This window comes from Phaenicophaeus curvirostris, chromosome 15 (genome assembly GCF_032191515.1).
Source record: "Phaenicophaeus curvirostris isolate KB17595 chromosome 15, BPBGC_Pcur_1.0, whole genome shotgun sequence".
NCBI lineage: Eukaryota > Metazoa > Chordata > Aves > Cuculiformes > Cuculidae > Phaenicophaeus > Phaenicophaeus curvirostris.
The window spans coordinates 3,839,094-3,859,701 of record NC_091406.1 but is presented as its reverse complement, the minus strand read 5'-3'; the positions used below and the strand labels follow the sequence as shown (position 1 = coordinate 3,859,701).

At 39.4% G+C, this 20,608-nt stretch overlaps 1 protein-coding gene across 3 annotated transcripts in view; it reads left to right on the top strand.

Moving 5' to 3' along the window:
* The window catches only part of TRPC7 (transient receptor potential cation channel subfamily C member 7), an 89,097-nt gene that overhangs the window by 56,925 nt on the left and 11,564 nt on the right, over window positions 1-20,608 (top strand). For all 3 annotated transcript variants that reach the window (XM_069869028.1, XM_069869027.1, XM_069869026.1), the window contains exons 4-7: window positions 6,436-6,600; window positions 10,397-10,613; window positions 16,037-16,270; window positions 17,437-17,701. In XM_069869028.1, coding sequence (XP_069725129.1) covers window positions 6,436-6,600; window positions 10,397-10,613; window positions 16,037-16,270; window positions 17,437-17,701 — 881 coding nt within the window. The remainder of the gene's footprint in view (window positions 1-6,435; window positions 6,601-10,396; window positions 10,614-16,036; window positions 16,271-17,436; window positions 17,702-20,608) is intronic.

Sequence of the window (20,608 nt, the reverse complement as noted above, 5' to 3'; positions counted from 1 at the left end):
AAAATTACCTTTATTAATAATAAAATTCCCTTAGAAAAGAGCAATTAATAAGATCTGCTATAAACCTGACCTTAGTTGCCCCCAATTACGGCTCCATCTATCTCCCTGTAGCCAGCATGCCTACTAATGTACGCTTTTGGTAGAAAGTCACACGAGGAAAAATAAACCCCCTCAAAAAAAAAAAAAAAAATCAGTATTTCAAGTTACTGAGGGAATTTTCCTGAGCAGGATTCAAATTCGTGTGTCTGCATGGGTACTGAACCAGGGTGCATCTCTCCTACATGGGGCTCCTGTCAAACCCCTGGAGATGTCTACATTAGAGTACATCTGGGGGACTCTATACCTTTCTCTCCATCGGCTCTGCTGATAATGAAACAATTTACACCAGAGGCATCTGAGTCCAAGCATCAGACCACCCTTTCCTCACTATGTAACTAAGGGAAAGTTTCTCTCTGACTCTTCTGGGTGAGGAAGAGGCTATAGCATCTTAAATTTCTCCTTCTGTGCCCATTGTGGAGGGTTTTTTTCACAGATATCAAAGGGAGCCTGTTGTCTGGTAGCCTTTTATTGAGGCATGTGTTCAGACAAATAATGAAATAATAGGTATTCTTAAGTGATTTTGATTCTGCACACATATGAAAATGCTGGAATGTTAAAGGCTAGGGCTTCCAATTAATTTGCTTGTTTTCAGATAAATAATTCGGTGACAAGATTTATTCTTGCATGTAAAACAAGAAGAAATGAAACATTAGCAATTAATCTATTCCAAAACCAGAATACGAAAGAAAGTTTGCTCAAGAGCCAAACACCTTATTCACTTCCTTACAGAAGAGTGCTTAGCACAAAAAAGAACTTTTGTCCTTATCTCCAAGCAGTAAAACTCTAAAGACAGTTTAGGCAGAACAAGGTTTAAGCTGAACTGATGAAATAATTTGTATAAACTCTGTTTTCTAGTTATGCATCTGAAATATTTCAGACTTAATTTTATATAATGACTTGAAGATGTACCGGAGCAAAAAACCAATCATCCTCCATTCCTTCCACTACTAAGAGGATTATTAATTTTGTGTTTTCACTCAGCAATGGGAATAATTTCTGCCAATAGGCAAATTGCATTTGAAATAGTCCTGGCAGTTTTATTTATCCCATTACTTTTGTCGTCTATTAGACTAATTTGTTTACTTGTGTTTTATTTTGTGCCTGTTCACCATTCGGGTGCCTGGTCAAATCCTGTTTTCATCCACATTGCTCACTGAAATGGGAGCATGTCATCATCTTAACAGAGTTGTGCCACACAGGTGGGTTTAGGAAATTTAGCAAGCATTGGGATGCTGGGATGACCTCCAGTGCCTTGTTTCTGTCTTCTTGTCACCTTTGCAAAGTGAGATCCCAATCCTGTTAATGTACCCACCTTTTTGGCAGGGATCTATTCCAGAAACCACATTTGCTTTTGTAGAGCAGACTGAATCTTACAAAAGAGATTTGCTTGTGAACTGCAGATATAATAAGGTTTTAAGTATCCAAAATCAGAATTTTGGATTAGATAACTTGTGTCAACAGGCAAGTGGATCCATATAATCAATTTCCATAAAACTGGGGAATATGTGAGCACTTGGGATTTACTTCAAGCATGTATTTTTTGGTTAGGAAAGGTACATGTGAGAGATTTTACAGAAGATGTAAGTCATTAATAAAACTATAATAAATATTTCAGGTTTAATATCTTAAAAGTAACTCAGAGTCTGTGGTTGCACAATTTAGTTTTATTTTTTCCTGATAATTCCAGTTCGTCTGGGCTCTGCCTACAAATATAAAGCCTTTCTCTTTGCCACCAGGTTTATAAATGCTGATATCAGGCTCTAGGTACCAGGTCTGAATATTCACTGAGACTGCTACAAAGATCATCTACAGGATGAGCAAGAACTTCATGAATAAGTGTGTGATGCCATTAGACAGGCAAATGTACCCCAGGGACAGAGGGAAAGATGAAGAAATCTTCAGGGCAGGGATGTTTCCTTGCTTCATGTTCTCTGTGTGCATCTGCAGGCACTGCAATATCTCAGAGGATCTTTTCTCCTGCATTGTTTATGCTGTTGTCAGATTCCATTGAAACGATTCTTGATCAGTTGAAGCTTTTCATCTGAGTTGGACAGGATTATATAGACTTTTTTTTGCCTCTGAACGAAGGAATTTGGACTTGCTGATTTACTCTGCTTTGTAACACTACTGTGCTGCAAATTGCTTTAAAAACTGGGCTTGTGGCCATGGGCAGAATTTAACTACAATTAAAACAGGTCTCTTTAGTGAAAAGGTCACAGTCTCACAGCATGGATAATATTTTTCACTCATAAATAATAGGGCAAGTAGTTTTCTATTTCTTAAACTTTCTGTAGTTTTATTTGTGCTCCGTATCAGGCACAGCAGAAAAGGGTGAGCCAGGTTCAGGCCATATTTACCCTCTGACAACCTCGCTTGTCATCATTTAGTAGCACAAGAACTGCTAAAGGCAGATTTTTTTCCGCAGTCTGGATTATGAAGTAAATATATTATAGCCCATCTGTTAAGGTGTCTCAGAACAGCTTCTTCAAAACAAAAGGCTCTTTGTTCTCTTGGAGGTTCGCAGAACAGGATACAAGTTGAAGATAAGAAAAGTCACATGCATATATTGCCCTTTTCCTGGGCTATGTATTTCCTAGCAAGCTTCAGTAACATCCACTGAGGTCTGTTGTCCCATGCTCTATTTCAAGTCAGGTGGATCTTCATAAAATTACCAGGTTGGAAGAGACCCACCGGATCATCGAGTCCAACCATTCCCACCAATCTCACCAATTCCCACCAATCTTTCACCAGATCAAAACTGTTATGACTCATTTTTTCATGTTTGGGGGTTGTTTTTCCCATAAAAAGTCCGTTTCAGTTCAAGCAAAATATTTTATTCAGCCTAAATCCAGAATCTTTAGTTAGGTTTCAAGTCTTAAAAATGCCTAAAATATCGAAGGAATGCTCAAAATTGAAAAATGGCTTAAAAGCAAAGTAATTATATTTTGGTTTAATATTTTCCCTGCCTTTTTGAATTCTGTGTGCATGTGTTTACCCTTTAATTCTTCTGTTCCTTTTCAGTGAAATGCCAGTGTAGTTTTTACCCTTCAGTGAACAGTAGTAACATCCTGCTTCCACCTTTCCATGAATTTCTTCTATCACTGCCAAATTTTGCTGATACTCCCAGAGCATCTTCAGCAAAAGGATGATTGCATAGCTCCTTTGATGAGGGTTTCACTGGGAGAAACATGATGCTGCTTGGTGTGTGGCTGATAGGCTTGAGGGAAATGCAGTTTTCTTCGTAAATACCACACGGTATAAGGAAAAACCACTGCCATCTGCTGGGGTCCCTGTACCATGGGCCCAGAAGAGCTGCCACTGCAGCTTCTGAATGCAGAAGCATTGCAAAAATCTTGCTTGAGCTCCCAGATCTTGATGCGTTGCCTTTATCAGTTTGCAAAGGACTCACTCTGCCCATGAGATAAAGCTTTTAAGGGTCTCTGCTTGGATCTGCACAAGCCCTTCCACTGCCAGTGCATCCTTTTCAGGCAGCGGTATCTTATCTTTCTGCCCAGCCCTGGCCACACTGATCTTGTTGCGATGTTTTTACCTTCCTCTTTTTCTGGGATACAACACAGGAGCAGCCACAGTTTGCCCCTAAAAGGCTCCTATCCCCATTTTCCAGCACTGAAGAAAGGGAAATAGCATTTAATGGTAACTTTGAAAAAACATCACAGCAGTTAAGCCTCTGAAATTCAATATATTATATCACCAATTCCATTACACTTTGAAGCATTCTGCCTCAAAGCTCTTGTCTCAAATACAGTTCTTTTCTGTGCCTGTGACACTAAGAAAAGCATTAGTGTAATCTTTGACTTGGAGCCAGTGCCCTTTCCCAGAGAAAAGAGAAAGATAAATGGCTCTGTAGCATCTGTGATGAGATCCAAGATCAACTTCTGAAGTTTTGATAGAGCCAGGGTTGTTATTGTCCAGGGGTCACAACATATTTCATTAATATCTGGTGGAGCAAACACAATGAAAAACTGTACTGCTTGCTGTAAGCAAATAATAGGTCAAAACTAATTCATGCCTTTATCCTTCTTATCTTGATCATATTTTTCCCTCATTTTTGTAATAATTGGGGTAGGATGAACATCATCAAGCCTCTGTGGCATGTTGCCAGTCTTTATTGCCTTGTAGAAAATAAATTGTTCCAATGAACTGGGTTTTATGGGAACTTCTCCTCAATTTTTTGATATTTGTATTTTCATTGTAGCTGTTCCCAGACAAAGTGAAACAATGAAGAGATTAAAATGTCTGATGAATTCTCTGAAATGCCAACCAGCAAAAGTCTTTGACTGTCTCATCGCCAAGGACAACTGAATTTCTTTGTCTGAATCAATTCTTATAACGCAGTGAACAATTACAAGAGTAGGAGGAAGCCTGGCTGTGGCTTTGCCATTTCATCTCAGAACTCTGCACATCGACCAGTGTAATTTTCCTTTGCACAAGTTGCTAAAATTGTTGTTGAATTCATCATATCAGAAAATAAGATTTACAAAGGGAATCAATTCTCAGTCCAGCTTCCTTCCAATTCATCTTTCTGTCCATTTGCCAGAATGATGAAAAGCCCTAGCAGCATTAGCACAAACATAAACAATGAGCTTTAGGAAATGTCTCCTTCCAATACTGCTGTCACCACCTTAGTCTTAAATGTTAAATGCTCAACATGACCAGGACTGGTGATTTATAGATTATCTTTTTTGAAAACTTTCTTTTTCTTGAAAGCGGCTTAAAAGAAACCATACTAAAATATTATTATTTCCAGGAAAAAAAAAATCTAAAGGCTAAAGAGGTTAAAAGTACCTGTCAAATGTCTTCATTCAGTTTGATTTATTCAGTGGAAGGGGTAAATTCTTATTTTCTATTTTTTCTTTTTGAGAAATGATGGCCCCAAAGCCTAATACATCTGAAGAAGCACATTTTAAATAGCTGTTAATGTGCTGTTAAAGAAGGAAATGCGCTATACCGCAGCAATCCCAATTACTGTGCAACTGTATTTCATTCTACAGTAGCAATAAAACAATCATTAAACTCACAGTAACAGTTCTGTTATTACACAAACATCTAGAAAAGGCTCCATTAAATTCCCAATTTGATCATCGTTTCACAGATAGTGAAGATGAAAGCACAGTTTGAGTTTTCTCTGCTTTTCGGTCCCAATAAAACTACAGCCTACAGCTGAAATCCCTGGTACTGGCTGCAGCTGAAAGGCCACATGAAGCCCTCTCATAGCCTCTGCCTTCCTTCTCTCTTTCTCTTCGAGCTCTTTCATCCTCCCTCTCACCTCTGGAAAGCTCTGCTTTTTGAAATAGTAAAGGGTTTTATGTTTGTCGCCTAAGAACATTTATTCACCTGTAAAGCATATATGAAGCACTCAGTTCTGCTAATGCAATCAGCTATATTAGCAACGTTTTTATTTTTCGTTTTTTCTTTCAGTTATTTTGCCTTTTAAGTATCTGTGTGATTAAAAATAGTCACATTATAAATTCAATCACTCTGAAAAAAACAAAAAGAAATAAAGAAGTTTAATCTTTTATTTTAAAACTCTTCCGTGGGATTCAGTGGTGCTGTAATTGTACTATTAAGAAAATGCCTTTCCTATTTGTCTGCCTCTCACCTTTTCTTTTCCCTCTGCACAATAAACTGAAGAAGAGTCTCTGTTACGGGATATAAAACATGTACTTTCTATACCAGAGCACAACAGCTTTTCCTTCTGCTTTTAAATTTGCCTTTTTGTCCAATTAGTAAAGAATGAGCTGTCACTTTTCGAAAGGTAATCTGAGATAAAGCATTTAAAGTAGCAAAATTCCAACCAGACCTCTTCTAGTTTACGGAAGAACCGTACAGAATGATTCACTTTGGGTCTGTAGGCAGTGAATGGAACAATGTAATATTCGTGCTGTGTTGAGCTGCTATTTCAATGTCCTACGGTCTTTAGTAAGTTATCACAGGGGTTTTTTTAAGCTTGACATCAAAGTGTCTTTCTCTGTCTTTCTGAATCTCAGTGTAAACTGCCTCAGATAATAAATGCTGACCCTGCAGGGGCACTTTGTCCATCCTGGCCACTTATGAATGTTACAGTTGGGCCTAGAGGGTGTGCTATGTAACGAAATTTTATCTAAAGGAGACAAGAAGCAGAAAAGAAACACATTCTGCACGTACCTGGGGAATTTGGGTGCCTGGCTTGCAGTTTTCTGTTTGTGACACCATAAGTCATATTGGCCAACAAAGACATGACCTGTCTCGCTCCACTGGTAAGTTCAGCGGGTTATTCACTGAACTCTCAATCTCTTCAGGCAATGCTAGATAATTCTGTTTCTGTTTATCTTACAGTTTGTTGCTCACCCCAACTGCCAACAGCAACTGCTCACCATGTGGTATGAAAATCTCTCAGGCTTACGGCAGCAATCTATAGCTGTGAAGTTCCTGGCTGTCTTTGGGGTCTCCATTGGCTTGCCCTTCCTCGCCATAGCCTACTGGATCGCTCCCTGCAGCAAGGTACAAACTCATTAAGGTGCATTTTTTTTCTATGATCATCTCTATCCAGGGTCTGGAATAGTCGCGAGTGTTTCTGTAACGCTGTTGGGAAAGTGCTGGATGCAATCCTCTAAGAGTGCCCCAGAGGACAGCAAACTTAAGGTGTTGTTTGTTATACACAAATAGAATTATTACATATGGTTTGAGGCTCCTCTTCACCAGTCATAAAGGAGGGGTAGTGGGGGAAGTAACCACTGAGGCAGCGAATGACAAAAATACGAATAGGTTCAGGAAGAAACTGGATAGGACATAATAACATAGAAGCGGGGTCAAGAAAGCATAGAACCACCAAAACAGGGAATAAATAAATGAGTGGATTTATCTGCCCTTTCAGCCAACTAGGGATGTTTAAACTCTTGTGCCTGTTATGCCCTTTTTGTTGCAGGTTTCTCCCTTCTTCAGGGCTCCTTTCTTACCTTTCCTTCCTCTTTTAAATCTTGCAGTTTTAGTTAGTGGAGCATTATTATAGCATTTGGGCCTGAAACTCTGGCATGCCCCGGGGTGTGGCTTTGGTGCTGAAGAGAAGACTAGACTCAATGATAGAGCCTTCACAGTTCTGAGGGAAAAGATGTTGGAACTTGGAAAACTGCTGTACCTAAATTCAGCTGTGCTACCTCACAGCATCAGATGGAGCAGGAGAGTTTTGCCAATACCTTGAGGTCAAAGGACCAGAGCCAGCCATTAGATTAAATAAAAGCTTGAATTGTCTGTGATATGAAATCTGTAGTGAGGTTTACACCCTGAGAGAGTCTGCTCAAGCAAGCAGAGATAAATAGGTGCGTGGCTGAGCAGTACATATATTTTTCACTACCCTTGCACAGAAGAAAGGAGTGGCAGGGAAGAAGATTATTTCCCACTCAGCAATAACCAACAACCTTATCCAATACATGGTAGATGTCTTCAGTAGGAGGCTTATCAGAGGTACTTAAATTTGATCAAAATGACCCCAGCGTTGGTAATTTATTCAGTCTTGAAAGCATCTTCTCCCATGTCCTTTAAAAGCCACGGAGAAATCTTTTCTAAATTTATCAAGCTCAAGAAATTACGAATCCATGGATGGGCATTAAGGGAAGACTATAATTTGTAAAGATCTATGATGGTGCAATCAGCCATACCTTTCGAGAACTGTCTTCCAGTGCATCTGAGATAATATGTTTAAGGCTTGATGGCCTTCAAAACATTTCCAAGAAAGTAACTCCCTTAAAGTAATTGAGACATAACTTCATTTTATCAAGGCTTATATTAACACAAACCCCCACAGCTTTTATGAATACTGGGTAGCACTCCCGCGTTTCACAGAAGAAGTGCACAGGAAAGCCAGGCTGTGTTGTGAGTGGTTTGGGTTAGATCTTAGTGGTTGACTCCATTAGGTCAGATCCCAGTCTGCTAGGAGTTCATGAAGTTGTTTAATTTCCTTCATCTCTGTTGAATGTGCTGCGAGTTGGCGTACCAGCCAACAGCAACACTTGTGATGTATTCTCAGAATTACAGGGACTGCATTTCGATATAGCAATAGGTAGGGAGAACAATTGTACTAGAAATAAGTGGAAAATCAAATGAGAATCATAAAAAATAAGGGTAAAAACTGAGGCAAAAAAATCAAAATAAATTAGTTTTACAGCAGAAAGAAGAAATTAGTGAGAAAGTTATTTGGTCCTAATTTCTTGAGGTAGTAGTATTAAAATTAAATGAAAAAAAGGGAGGGAGGGAGACTGAACTTCCCCTTGACTGCGATTTAATTACACTAGACTTTTTGTGCGTCCTCATTTTTCAATATCTTTTTTTTACCTCATTTTAGACTGTAAAAAAACACGTAGTCTTCTATCATAAAGTCAAATTGTGAGTTCTTTCAGGCAGGGATTTCGTTTTAAGGCATGTCTTTGCATTGATCAGAACAATGTAGTGCTGATTTTTGATTGGGACTTGTGATATGAATAACTAAATAATAACTGCATTTTCCCCCGTGAATTGGTACCTCACCCAAAATCATCATTATCAGGTTCAAGGGCTGACGGTTCATGCTTGAGCCTTATATCCTTTCACAGCGTTGTTGCAGACAATTTTACATAGACAGCATATCTGACAAAAGGATTGGTGATGTTAACAGAAGATTTGCATGTGGTGTTCTGAGCAGTCCAATTTTGTCCAGGTCAATTTTACAAGTGAAAATATCTGAGATTGTTACTGCATGGGATGTTGTTCAAACATATCTCATCACCCCATCAGCTCCGTACTGCAAATATAGCTTCTGCTGCAAAATGTACATCTACCCGACACCAGTCATAAAAGGCTGTTAAGGACTAACACTACACCAAGGTTTACAGCAGAGGAGTGAAAGAGCATCACAAGTGCTGGAACCTGTTTTAACACACTTCATTTACTCCTACATCTCCTATGAAATTCCTAGAAATGATGAAGGAATCTTGGGGTTTGATTTCATGCAATATCTACCCACACTTACACACAACCCTACTGACCACGCAAGCACGTTAATGAGTGATTGGGGACAGATAAGATTTTTTTCGTATTGGAAAGTCTTTCTGGTATTTAGAAACATGCAAATTTTCCAGTAGGATTTACTATCCTATCAGCTTCATAAAAGACTTATTTTACATTTTAAAGATTCAGAGAAGAAAAAGAAATAAGAACTAGAATCATAAAGCTTCCTTTAATTTTCTGCTAGATCTAAAGAGTTCTGCTTTTAAAATACTTTCTGCCCTTTAATAACCAGAGACCTGGGCTTCTTTATATAAAATTGCTATTGGAGATAAGTGAGAAAAGTGAGGGTTTCCTTGTTCAGTCCTTTTTCATAATTCTTATGAAGTTTAATGATCAAATCAGTAGATATTAAGAAAATTTTGAGGACACCTTGCCATCAAAGGAAATTAATCAGTTAGTAATATACGGCAAAAAGAAATGTCATTGGTTTTGAGGGGGCTTTGGAAAGGGGACACACAGGACAGCACTTGCATTGCACTCTATTGTGTCCAGTGCCATCGACATCTGTCCTTTCATTCCTAAAAATGCCGCTGCTGTAATATCTTTCTGGAGTAACTTTTTCTTAGATCACAGAAAATGTAAAATGGAAGCAGTGTTGTTTAAATTAATTAGCAAACAAAGCTCTTCAAGAAGAACAGAAGAATATTAGCTATAGTGAAGAGATCTGCTGCTCTGATTCATGGCTTAATGTATTGAAACAAATCCTTGTGTTCTAAGGAGAGATGCTCCAGCTTGTGTAGTAGTTATGAGAGAAGACTATCATACCGAAGAATATTAAAAGCATTACTAAAGAATCTTTAAACAGAAGGCTATTTCTTACGCATCATTAATGAACCAAGAATTCAGCATTAGGCATGAGAAGTGGGCCCATCATTGGGATTGATATTAACACACATAGATTCATATAAAATGTATACATGCAAACATGTCTCTTATATAAATGTCCTGTCTCTTCATTTTCGACCTACCAGATGGCCAGAACAAGTAGATATTATGTGTGAATATAAAGGAGCACTATAACATACTGCCATGCATAGGAAAATATCCAAAGGGCATAATCTGAACTGCAATACATAATATCTACTAATAACAAAGAAAATCTTCAACAAACCTAACCTCATTTATTTAATGATCTGGAATTCATTTCTGATTTTTTTTCTTTTTTTTGGGCAAATGTTTCAAACTTTTATAGGAAAAATACTTACAGGAGGTGGATGAGGGGAAAAAAGTCTAACATCTTGTGTATGTTTCATTGCAGTTGGGACGGACCCTCCGCAGTCCTTTCATGAAGTTTGTGGCACATGCAGTTTCTTTCACAATCTTCCTTGGACTCTTAGTAGTGAATGCTTCAGATCGGTTTGAAGGAGTAAAAAATCTACCCAACGAGACCATCACGGATCATCCAAAACAGATATTTAGGGTGAAAACAACTCAGTTCTCCTGGACAGAATTGCTGATCATGAAGTGGGTATTGGGTAAGCAAAACCACAATGTCTACAAGTCCTCCAGGGAAATCCAACATGGCTAGGAACAGCATGATAGACAGGGGCAAGACAAAGGATAAAAGCTCCAAACAAATGAAACTGAAACAATCAACAGCAAAAAAAACCCCACCGTTGGGTTAGATTATGGGTTGATGAAAGTATTTAGATTAAAACAGTGGCAAAGAAGTCGTTGATCTTGGTCAATGCTTTTGAAAATACTGAATAATGCTTATCAGATTCTTACTTTCCTGACTTTCTACTTTCCATGGTGAATACTATAGATGCTGTCTGTTTATTTCTGTTGGTTTAACCATTGCACCTTAAAGAAGGTAGCATAGTCATAAGAACTTATAGCTTCTTTATAGGATGCTGCTCTGTCTAAAGCTAGTAGGGAGAAGAGTGTCCATAGGGATGTGAGTAACCAGAAGCCTGTTTTATTCTCTGCCATTGGGTTCTATTATATTGTTGTTTGGGTTGGTTTTTTTTTTTTGTAATATGCTCTGAGATCTAGTGATGAGAATTTCCAAGTATATGAGCTGGATTTTATGAAATTCATAGTATGAAATTTGTTACTGATGAGAGGAGGGCATAGCACTCAAACTTTTAAAAGAAATAAATTTATCCAAGAATTATAAAATAGGGGTTTATTTGGAGGAACTCTTCAAGTGCAGAAGTACGTCACATGCACAAGTTAAACTTCCAGGAAGTTTTCAGCAAATTCAGATGAATTACTTTTGCTACAGGCACAATTTATTACTGCAGATCATCTGTGTTGAACCACTAATCGAAACAAGCTGGGAAGGATTCATTGGGAAAATGAGTTCGTCAGCTCTGCAGAAACTTTATCTGACTCTTCTATAATCTATTTTTACTCATCATCATAATTTTGATTCTTTTCTCACAGCAGGACAAATAATTGCACTGTTCAATAAGCACTGATGGCATTAAAATCCCCTGAAAAATAGGATAGGGCTGCCCTATCTGATGACTTCCTGGCCACCATTTCTTTGTTCCCTGTCCTCAGAATAATCAGAACTCCATACAGGATATTAGGCTAGAAAATACCAAATAGATGTCAGACTGGATAGTGTAAGTCCGTAAGATATATTTTTAAAATTATATTAAAGCAGTTGGACAAGATTATTAGATTTTAGACTAGGTATTCTTTTCTTACAGGCAGTGGCTATCTGTCTGCCCAGTGAGTTCCTGAGAGATGATGAAGAAAACATTTCATTTAAAAGCAAAGGTTTTCACTTTTCTGGGAGAAGAAAGGTGATTCATTGCACAGACTGCTGAATATAATGAGATTTTGTAATGACTGCCTACATCAGCATGGAGAGTCTTCTCTGGCCATTTTACCTGTCTGCACACATTAAGCTGCAAGTAATATTTCAGCAATAGTAAGGTGAAAGTTTGGTGCACGTGGCCTGCAGGCAGCTGGCACAGGGGCTTGGGCACTTGCTGAGCCCTAGATGTGACCCTGAATTTTAAGATTTGTAAAACCACTAAGGGCAGTGGACTGCCCAGCCTTTAAATGCAAAAATCATTTAGGTACAGGTATATGTATATGCAAGGAGAAATATAATTAAATAGAAGTAAATGCTTTAGATAAATATCACCAGTAGAGTTGCCAAGTCATGCTCTCCAAAAAGGCAAACATAAGTAAGAAGTAAGAGTATGTTGAAGCTAACTCTCATATCCTTAAGAGACATAACTATGTTTAATCCTGCTTGGCAACACCTGCAGTTGCTGTCTTCAGACTCAACAGTGTAGGTGTGCTACCTACATTTTGATTAATAGTAAAATCCAAAAGTCCGATTTTATTTATGCTCAGTTTGTAAATCCCTTCTGTTTCTATACTTTTTCTTTTCTTCTTTGTGCTGTGGAAGCAATGATAAATGCTGATGACACATTACTTGTTCCAACTGTAGCTGACCGTTTTTGAGAAATTAGTTTACAGGTCCCTGATCTTGGTTCTTTTTTGGGGAGAAAATTGGCTGGCTGTGTTATCTGGCTCTCAACCATGAAATTATGAAGCATGTTCAGAATAGCCCTATTCGAGGATTATGTTCTACATTAGCATAGCATAGCATGGCCATGAGTGAGTACAACCTCTAACAGCACTCCCTGTGATTAATCTTGCTACAGATATGAAAATTGACCCACGTGTATATATTTTAAGAGACAACTACCAGCAGGAGTGTTTCAGAGTGAAGTTAGGCAAAAAGATACCATTGCCATCTCCTGCTTCCAGCTGGAAGGTAATGCAGGAAGGTAATGGAGAAAACTGAGCAGGGGCAATGAATTTCAACCAGGCAAGCACTTCATCCTGCTCCAGAAACCCTTATCAGGGGTTTTCTCTTCCATTGGACTGCATCTCAAGTTGGCTGTAGGCTGCCTCTGATTTATCTTTGGTAGCCTGTTGAACAGCCAAATAAACAGCAGCATCTTAGGTGGAATTTTAGCCTTTTTGATCTCATTCTTCATTGTTATGAAAGAACATTTAAGGGCTTCAGGTGATAAACCTGTCAGCATGGAGAGGTGTCATGATGATCTGAGAGGAGAACTTGCCCCTTGGTACACAAGACAGAAATTTCAACTCATACATCTGAGGCTCGTTGCGTGCCTTGGCTACTTCACCACCTGAGGCCGGGTCTTCTCATCTCTTGCATTCAAGTGAGGAAAGCTGATACTTTCCTCATGAACAATATAGACAAATGTGTGTACTGGAAGCGGAGAGGATTCATTTAGACAGACAAAATCCCCACTGCAAAAGCAGCTGAGGTAGCAGTTAAGCTCTGGGTAGACACAATCTGAACACAACTCACTTTCTTAATCCAAGAGCTTTTGGAGGATCTAAGAAGGCTCAAAGACAGCTCTCCAGCACCAGCTGCCTGTGATTTATGTACCAAGCCAGTGCATATGTTTGCACTGTTTGGTAGGAACGGTTGGACTCGGTGATCCGGTGGGTCTCTTCCAACCTGGTTATTCTGTGATTCTGTGATTCTGTGATATAGAAGTCTGACGGACTGTTCCTTTTTGTGCACAGGTGGTGAACAGCTCTTCTTGCATACTTCCATTTTTCTTCAATCCAGGCTGTGCCTGTAGCTTTACTCTCCTTCTGCTGAAACCAGAAATGCCCATTAAGGTTACTTTTCTTAATACCCCCAGCTGTGAGAGAACAAGCATAAGAGACCTGTGGAATCTGAAGAGCAGAAGCAGCTTATGTCTCACCTCTCTGCATCAAACTCAGGAAAAAATGCCTCTCCCAGAGCTGCTGGGGGGCCTTAGAAACACCATACTGGCATGCAGTCTCATCCTGGCAAATCTGCTTTGCCTACTTTCCTTCCCTTATTTCTTTTCTTACATCCTTACTTACATCCCATCCCCTGAATTTAGCTACTTCTCATTATTTTCACTTAAGGAGAAGCTTTGAATTACTCTCTCACACCACATATACAATTACCCAGCAGTACTAAGTGGATAATTACTGTAACTATTCTACTTGTCCTGAAAAGACATTTTTCCATATGTATGGATAAAAAATGATTGCCACACAGTTGGAAGAAAGAATGATGTAAATTATAGGCCAACAGTGTGATGCTTTCACAGAACGACTCTAATTTTAGTCAGTCTGCTGAGTTTTAGATGTTCCTTATTTCATTAATCTGTGACTTGGGTATGTTAAGTGACCGAGATTAGAAATAAATTTGGATGGGAGAGTTAATATTTAAACCAAAAAAGACATTTCTGGATGTCAGTGAGCAAGTATTCTGGTCGACAGTGTCACCATGCATGTAATGTTTCCTGAAGTGCTTTAGTAACTTTGAACGACATGCGTGCATAACACGTCTCTTATCTATCACTTCTGGGATATTTTTTTTCCTAGCTAGAAATGTTTCTTTAATATTTCATCCTTGCTCCAGGACAGTTCCTGAGAAACTGATTCTTCCACCTTCTCCCTTAGGCTATTTATTATTAAATCTTATTCATGGTGAATGATGGTTGGGATGAAGTTCCCAATTTCACTCAGCCAGGCACTCGCAGACTCAAGGAGAAAACTTGGGAGGCTGGTCTCCTGCCCTCTCTCTGGCTCTGCTCAGCACTCAACAGACCCCAGTCTCTCTCTCAGGTTTATACAGAGCATATCAGGGTACATCTCCGAGGATCTGTCTGGAGATTTCAAGGGTTATGGAGGTTGCAATTCAGCTGTGTCTTGGCTGCTGCTGATATAAATAGCTTGGCTTTCCTTTTTCTTTTAAATCCTTCCCTGTGCACAAGGACAGAGGCAGCTCTTCGTTCCTCCAGCTAGATTCAGGCTGACTTGTTTCTATCCCTATGGTCCAATCTTTGACTGCACCTCTCGGGACACCATGTGCTTCCAGGAGTCTCTGAAATAGCAGAGCAAATGCATTGACATGACACACATTGCAGCAAAGAGGATGAAGAAGGGTTCACAAAAAGGACAAGGTTGCAGGAGGCCACATGGAAATTGGCAGGCACTGCTCCAGCTTGATTAAACATGAATTTTGCTGCTTCTATGGAAACAGGATTGGGTAGATTGCGGGAAATATTTATCCGTGGATTAAGTATTCCATTCTTATAGCTATTCAAAAGTAAAAGTTTGACCCTGGAGCCGTGCTATGGTTGAATGTCTGGCAAGTTGGTGAATTTTACTTGAGCTCTTGAATTCCCCTGTCCCCCTCTGGACTTTCCAGTAGAACATGGGTGTCAAAACTTTCAAATTTTCTGGATTTGGCATATAGGTTTATCTGTATGTCTACTATCAGAAAGATCCTAAATTTCAACTAAGCTCAATATTTTCAAAGTGGTGGATCAATCTTTAATGTATGGAAATGTATTATTATTTAATATATAAACCGTTATGAAAAGTTCTAAGGGCAGACCTTCTGTCTTACCTTTCCTCTGATTATACTGCAATTACTTCTGGATCAGATTTTCTCTCACTGATGTGTTTCCATTCTCAAAACAGACCCACCCACTGTTCCAGGAAAGGAGGAAAACATCAGCAGAGAAAATGATACCAACTTCAGTTGCACAGCTTAGCAAGGAGATTAGGGGGACAATTGAGGAAGTCTACGTTATGCTCAAACAGGATTTTCCAATGTCTTCAGTATTTCTGAACCATGCTTTCACTGATATCACCAGAAATCTACTTTACCATAGCCAAATTTGGGGATTTCTGTCTCATATCAGTAAAGGGAAATATAAGCTTAGCATTTTTAAGAATTTTTAAGAAAAAATTGACACGATCCATTGTCATGAGATTGAGGTTAACTGAAGAGTTATTTGTTTTGGTCTTAGAAGCTACTCTTAGCCAGGAGATGGGTTCATGTGAATATAAAAAGCACCATCTGTGTTAGCTGGTTAAATGTGCTGTGGGCTTTCCACAGGAATGATATGGTCAGAGTGCAAGGAGATCTGGGAAGAGGGTCCACGTGAATACGTGGTGCATCTCTGGAACCTGCTGGACTTCGGGATGCTGTCCATCTTTGTGGCATCGTTCACTGCCAGGTTCATGGCTTTTCTAAAAGCAACTGAAGCACAACAGTACGTAGATCAGTATGTTCAAGACGATGACCTCAACAATGTCACCCTTCCCCCTGAAGTTGCTTACTTTACTTACGGTAAGATGCTTTTTGCTATTTAATGCTTCCTGTTCTTTTAGGCTGAGGTGTGGCAGTGCTGAAAGCAGCTTTATTTTTGTGATATTTATGTCAGGGTTTTTTTTCTAATTAAACTAAATTATTCTTCTCAGATCTACCCATTTCAGCCGTCTTTCTAAACCTTTGGGAAGATGCTGAGGTCTGAGCCTTATTCAGTCTCTGATCTTATACTAAGGCTACGAACAGGCCAATCCCATTCTAAATAAACAGCCTGAGTGACAAATAATCAAGAACTGAAAGTGAGCAGAATGTAATTTAAATTACAGATGAACGAACCTGCTTGCTTTTCTGAATGTTAGGTGTGTGAACAAACATAGAGTCTGGAGCTGCTTTTCTAACTGCTGGTGTGCTCTGCACCTCTGCTCAATGGCTGCAAGGACAATTATAAGCTGTATTAATATAAATTTTTAGTAGATTAGATAGATTATGCATATCCGATATGAACAAGAAGCTTGTTAAAAATAAAAATATTAGAATGACTAGACTGCAATAATTGCTTTTAATTTAAAGTTGATAACAAGATGCTATGCTTTGTGGTTATATCTGCTTTATCTGAATAAATCATAACTCTCTTATCTAAGGGTAGAGATAGAGATCTCAGACTCCCTAATGCTTCCTTTCCAGACATTGACACACTGCCATGTACCTACATCCATAGCCTAACTCCACTGCATTGTGGTTTTGGTTCTACATCTCAAGGGTTCAGATGGAAAAGGCACAGCACACTTAAAGTTTAACTGGGAAACAGAAAATAACCAGTTTGTTCATAATCATGATATTTATTTGCTGTGTGACTTTGGTAAATCCCAGTGACTGGCTCATTCCTCATTTTTACCATGTGAAAAATAAAATTAATTCTTCTTACCTGTAGTGTACAGTACACTGAGGATTTCAGAGGCCAGTTCCAAAGTCTTTTTTTTAGTTTAACTCCTGACCAAAACCAAGATTTAGTCTTGAAAATGGGTCATTTATCATAGAATCATAGACTAACCAGGTTGGAAGAGACCCACCAGATCATTGAGTCCAACCATTCCTAACAAACACTAAACCATGCCCCTTAGCACCACGTCCACCCCTCCAGCTAACACTTTTTGTTACTAATATCTCATGTACGTGTATTGTTTTAGCCAGGAACAAGTGGCTTCCCTCGGATCCTCAGATCATTTCAGAAGGACTGTATGCAATAGCTGTGGTACTCAGCTTCTCCCGCATTGCTTACATTCTTCCAGCCAACGAAAGCTTCGGCCCCCTGCAGATCTCTCTGGGGAGGACTGTGAAGGATATCTTCAAGTTCATGGTCATCTTCATCATGGTGTTCCTGGCCTTCATGATTGGAATGTTCAATCTTTACTCTTACTACCTTGGTGCAAAATACAACCCTGCATTTACAACGTGAGTACCTGTAGATAAGAAGCTGCTTTTCTGGGGCTCAATCCATTCTGGTCTATCCCTGCTCTACTCAGATAGTTTCTATACCAGCTTCCTGGGGAAGATTGTGCCAAGGAAAATCATACCCCAGCCTCAAGGCCTGAGTGTAGGAAGACGTGTAGTTCAGAAATGGTTATTTCTGGAAACCAAAATAACAGATCAGGAAAATGTTTCGTGAGATGTTCAGTTTAATGAGTCACGAGAAGCATTAGGGAAGAGGTTAGACCTAAGATCATTGTTCTTGACACTGTAAGCCAAAATGTATGTCATGTAGTGCTTGTGTCTGAGGAGCTTCCTAGGTATCCACAGGAAAACCTCCTCCTGTGCCCTGCCGCGTGGCACCAGCAGAGCACCATGGCAGTCAACGTTATGTCTCAGGAAAGCACCATGACTTGCCTTTTAAGGACAAGGTGAGGACTTTCCTTTCCACACACCCATCTGGGAGGGGAGAGGAAACCTTGGCATAATGTTTTCCCCTTGCTGTGATCTGACTTGCAGGCAACCACGCCACATTTGTAATATCTGAGCCCACAGCGTTCACCAGACACAGAGCAGACAGCAGCTGGCGGTTGATCTTTCATTTCTCTAGCATGTCACGCAGCAAGCTGGGGGCTTGGCTCATAGCTCCTCTAGGAGAAATGACCTTTTCAGCATCATTTCTGTCCTGCAAGTGGCTGTTTTCCTCCAGATGCACCAGTGCCATTTTTACCACAAAACCCTCTTGTGCAGCATATAAACCTTGTAACATAATGTTTACTTTCTCTAATTGAGCCAAAATATGCCTTCTAGACCTCTCCTTTAACCTCAGGATATGCATTAATGGAAGGACTGACGAGGCTAGATGCAATTACATTTATGTGCTTGGTAGTAAGGTAGAAGAAAATTGAGTGTGTGGGATGTGACTTACTTCTTATTTGAAGAGAAGGAGATGCCCTTGAAGCACAAAACTTAATGAGAAGTTGAGTCGATACCATCCTTGATTGCCTGGTGGCACAATAACCCTCACTTATTGTATCCCCCAGGCACGTCGCTAGAGCATGTCACTGACAAATTCCAGTCTCTGATGCAAAGTCGTGCGGTACTTCTCATTAGCACTCATTACCTAAGTGAATCTTCCAGTAGTTACTGCCTTTTGATGGAAATAATGAGCAAACACTGACTAAAATGATGACTGCTCACTGGAGTAAAGATTGCTTAAGTGCCCAAGGGATGTCTGGATTAGAGGAGTGTCTTGTCAAAAGGCAGTGCTCTTCCTCCCTAACTTCTGCTTATCCTGGAGGGGCTTCCTGTTGTTATGAAGCAATTTTTCCATGAGCATAAATTTTTCTTTTAAGTGTTTGGAAGAGATTTAAAATAGGCTTACTTGCTTCTGATTATTTAAACACGCGGGAGTGTCAAATGATGATCAGGGAAAATAAGTCCTTTCATCATATGAGACAATTAGAATAGATTAACATTCATCCTGAAAATCCTTTTCAGATGTCTCATTCAATGAGCTAGAAACCCTGAGGTATACAGTCTCAAAAATTTTTAATAGTCTAATGACGATGTTATATTGGCTGATGGGCAGCTACCAGATCTCGTGTTTCCTTTTCTATTCTTTGCTGAGCGTGGCAGGCTCCTGCTGCCATTAACTTATTCATGAAAAGAAGGGAAATTTCAATATTAGACATGAATAAATACCTCAGCTTTTAGGAAAAATTCACTGGGATAAGGAGAGATAGCGCTTAGTTTGGTGTCCTTATAACCATTCTGTGGCTTCAGTGACTTCACTGAATGCATTTCCTGGTGAGCATCTAAGGAGAACAGGTGAAATTTTACAGAAATTAAATTTTATACTCAGAAATGGGGCTATTTGACCATGGGACCCGATTCTCTGAGATCACTTAGCTAGTCCTGATGGAAAGACCCATTGGATTTGTGCTCTAATTGGGTATTGAATTGACGACTCACTGGACAGCCTCGGTGAGAAACCTCACAGGCAAGGAGCTACTTGCTGAAACAACTTTGAGTTACACATTTAGGAAAAACACCGCTTCCCAGAAAAAAGAATGCACTCCTGACTAGATAATAGCCAGAGGGAATTGTTTGCTTAGTTCTCATGACAATAATCAATGGCTGTTTGGCATGGCCTAGCTTTCACCTTCCCTTGCAGTTGCGCTTCCGAAATCATGTGCTCAGTTTTGTTTATGTTCCCATCTAGAGGAAGCACTTACTACCCCAATGGCCTCTGGGCCATGATGTCATGCAACGTTTCTGTAATATTTTCCATTCTAATGTTCTTGATGCAGAGGAAATAAAATTGCAGTGGACCTTACTGTTAAATACAGAGATCATTTAGCCAACCATGCTATACTTTCTAATGTTTTATGAAGTTCTTCAGTGCTGAAAAGCAGACCGTTTTCACGTCTGCTGCTGCCGACCCCAGCTATGTTTATCTATTTGTTTTATGCTGTGTACAGAACACAGCTCCCAAAAAAAGCCTGTAATTAAGAACATCCTATGCAAACAATATCAAAATGGAGGCAGGACTGACTGTTCTGCATCACAAATCAGGCTGGAGGCTGCAATGCAAGGTTTTCTGTCTCTCTCTTCCCAAAGGGAAATGTGACTCACTCTTCAGTACCAACGTTATGTTGAGGCTTGAAGATTTTTTTTCTTCTCATTTTGTTATGTCAAAATGTGATGTTTTTATAGTTTGTATTGACTGTACTGCTTTTTTGGCAGTGTTAAACTTCAACCAATCAATTTAAGAAAATAATTCAGTCTGAAAGGATGCCTTAAGCTTTCTTAAAGAGAAGGACATAAGACTGACGTGAAATCATAGCCCTGCCATGATCTTTTTTTATGTACAGCACAGTGCTGTTTGCA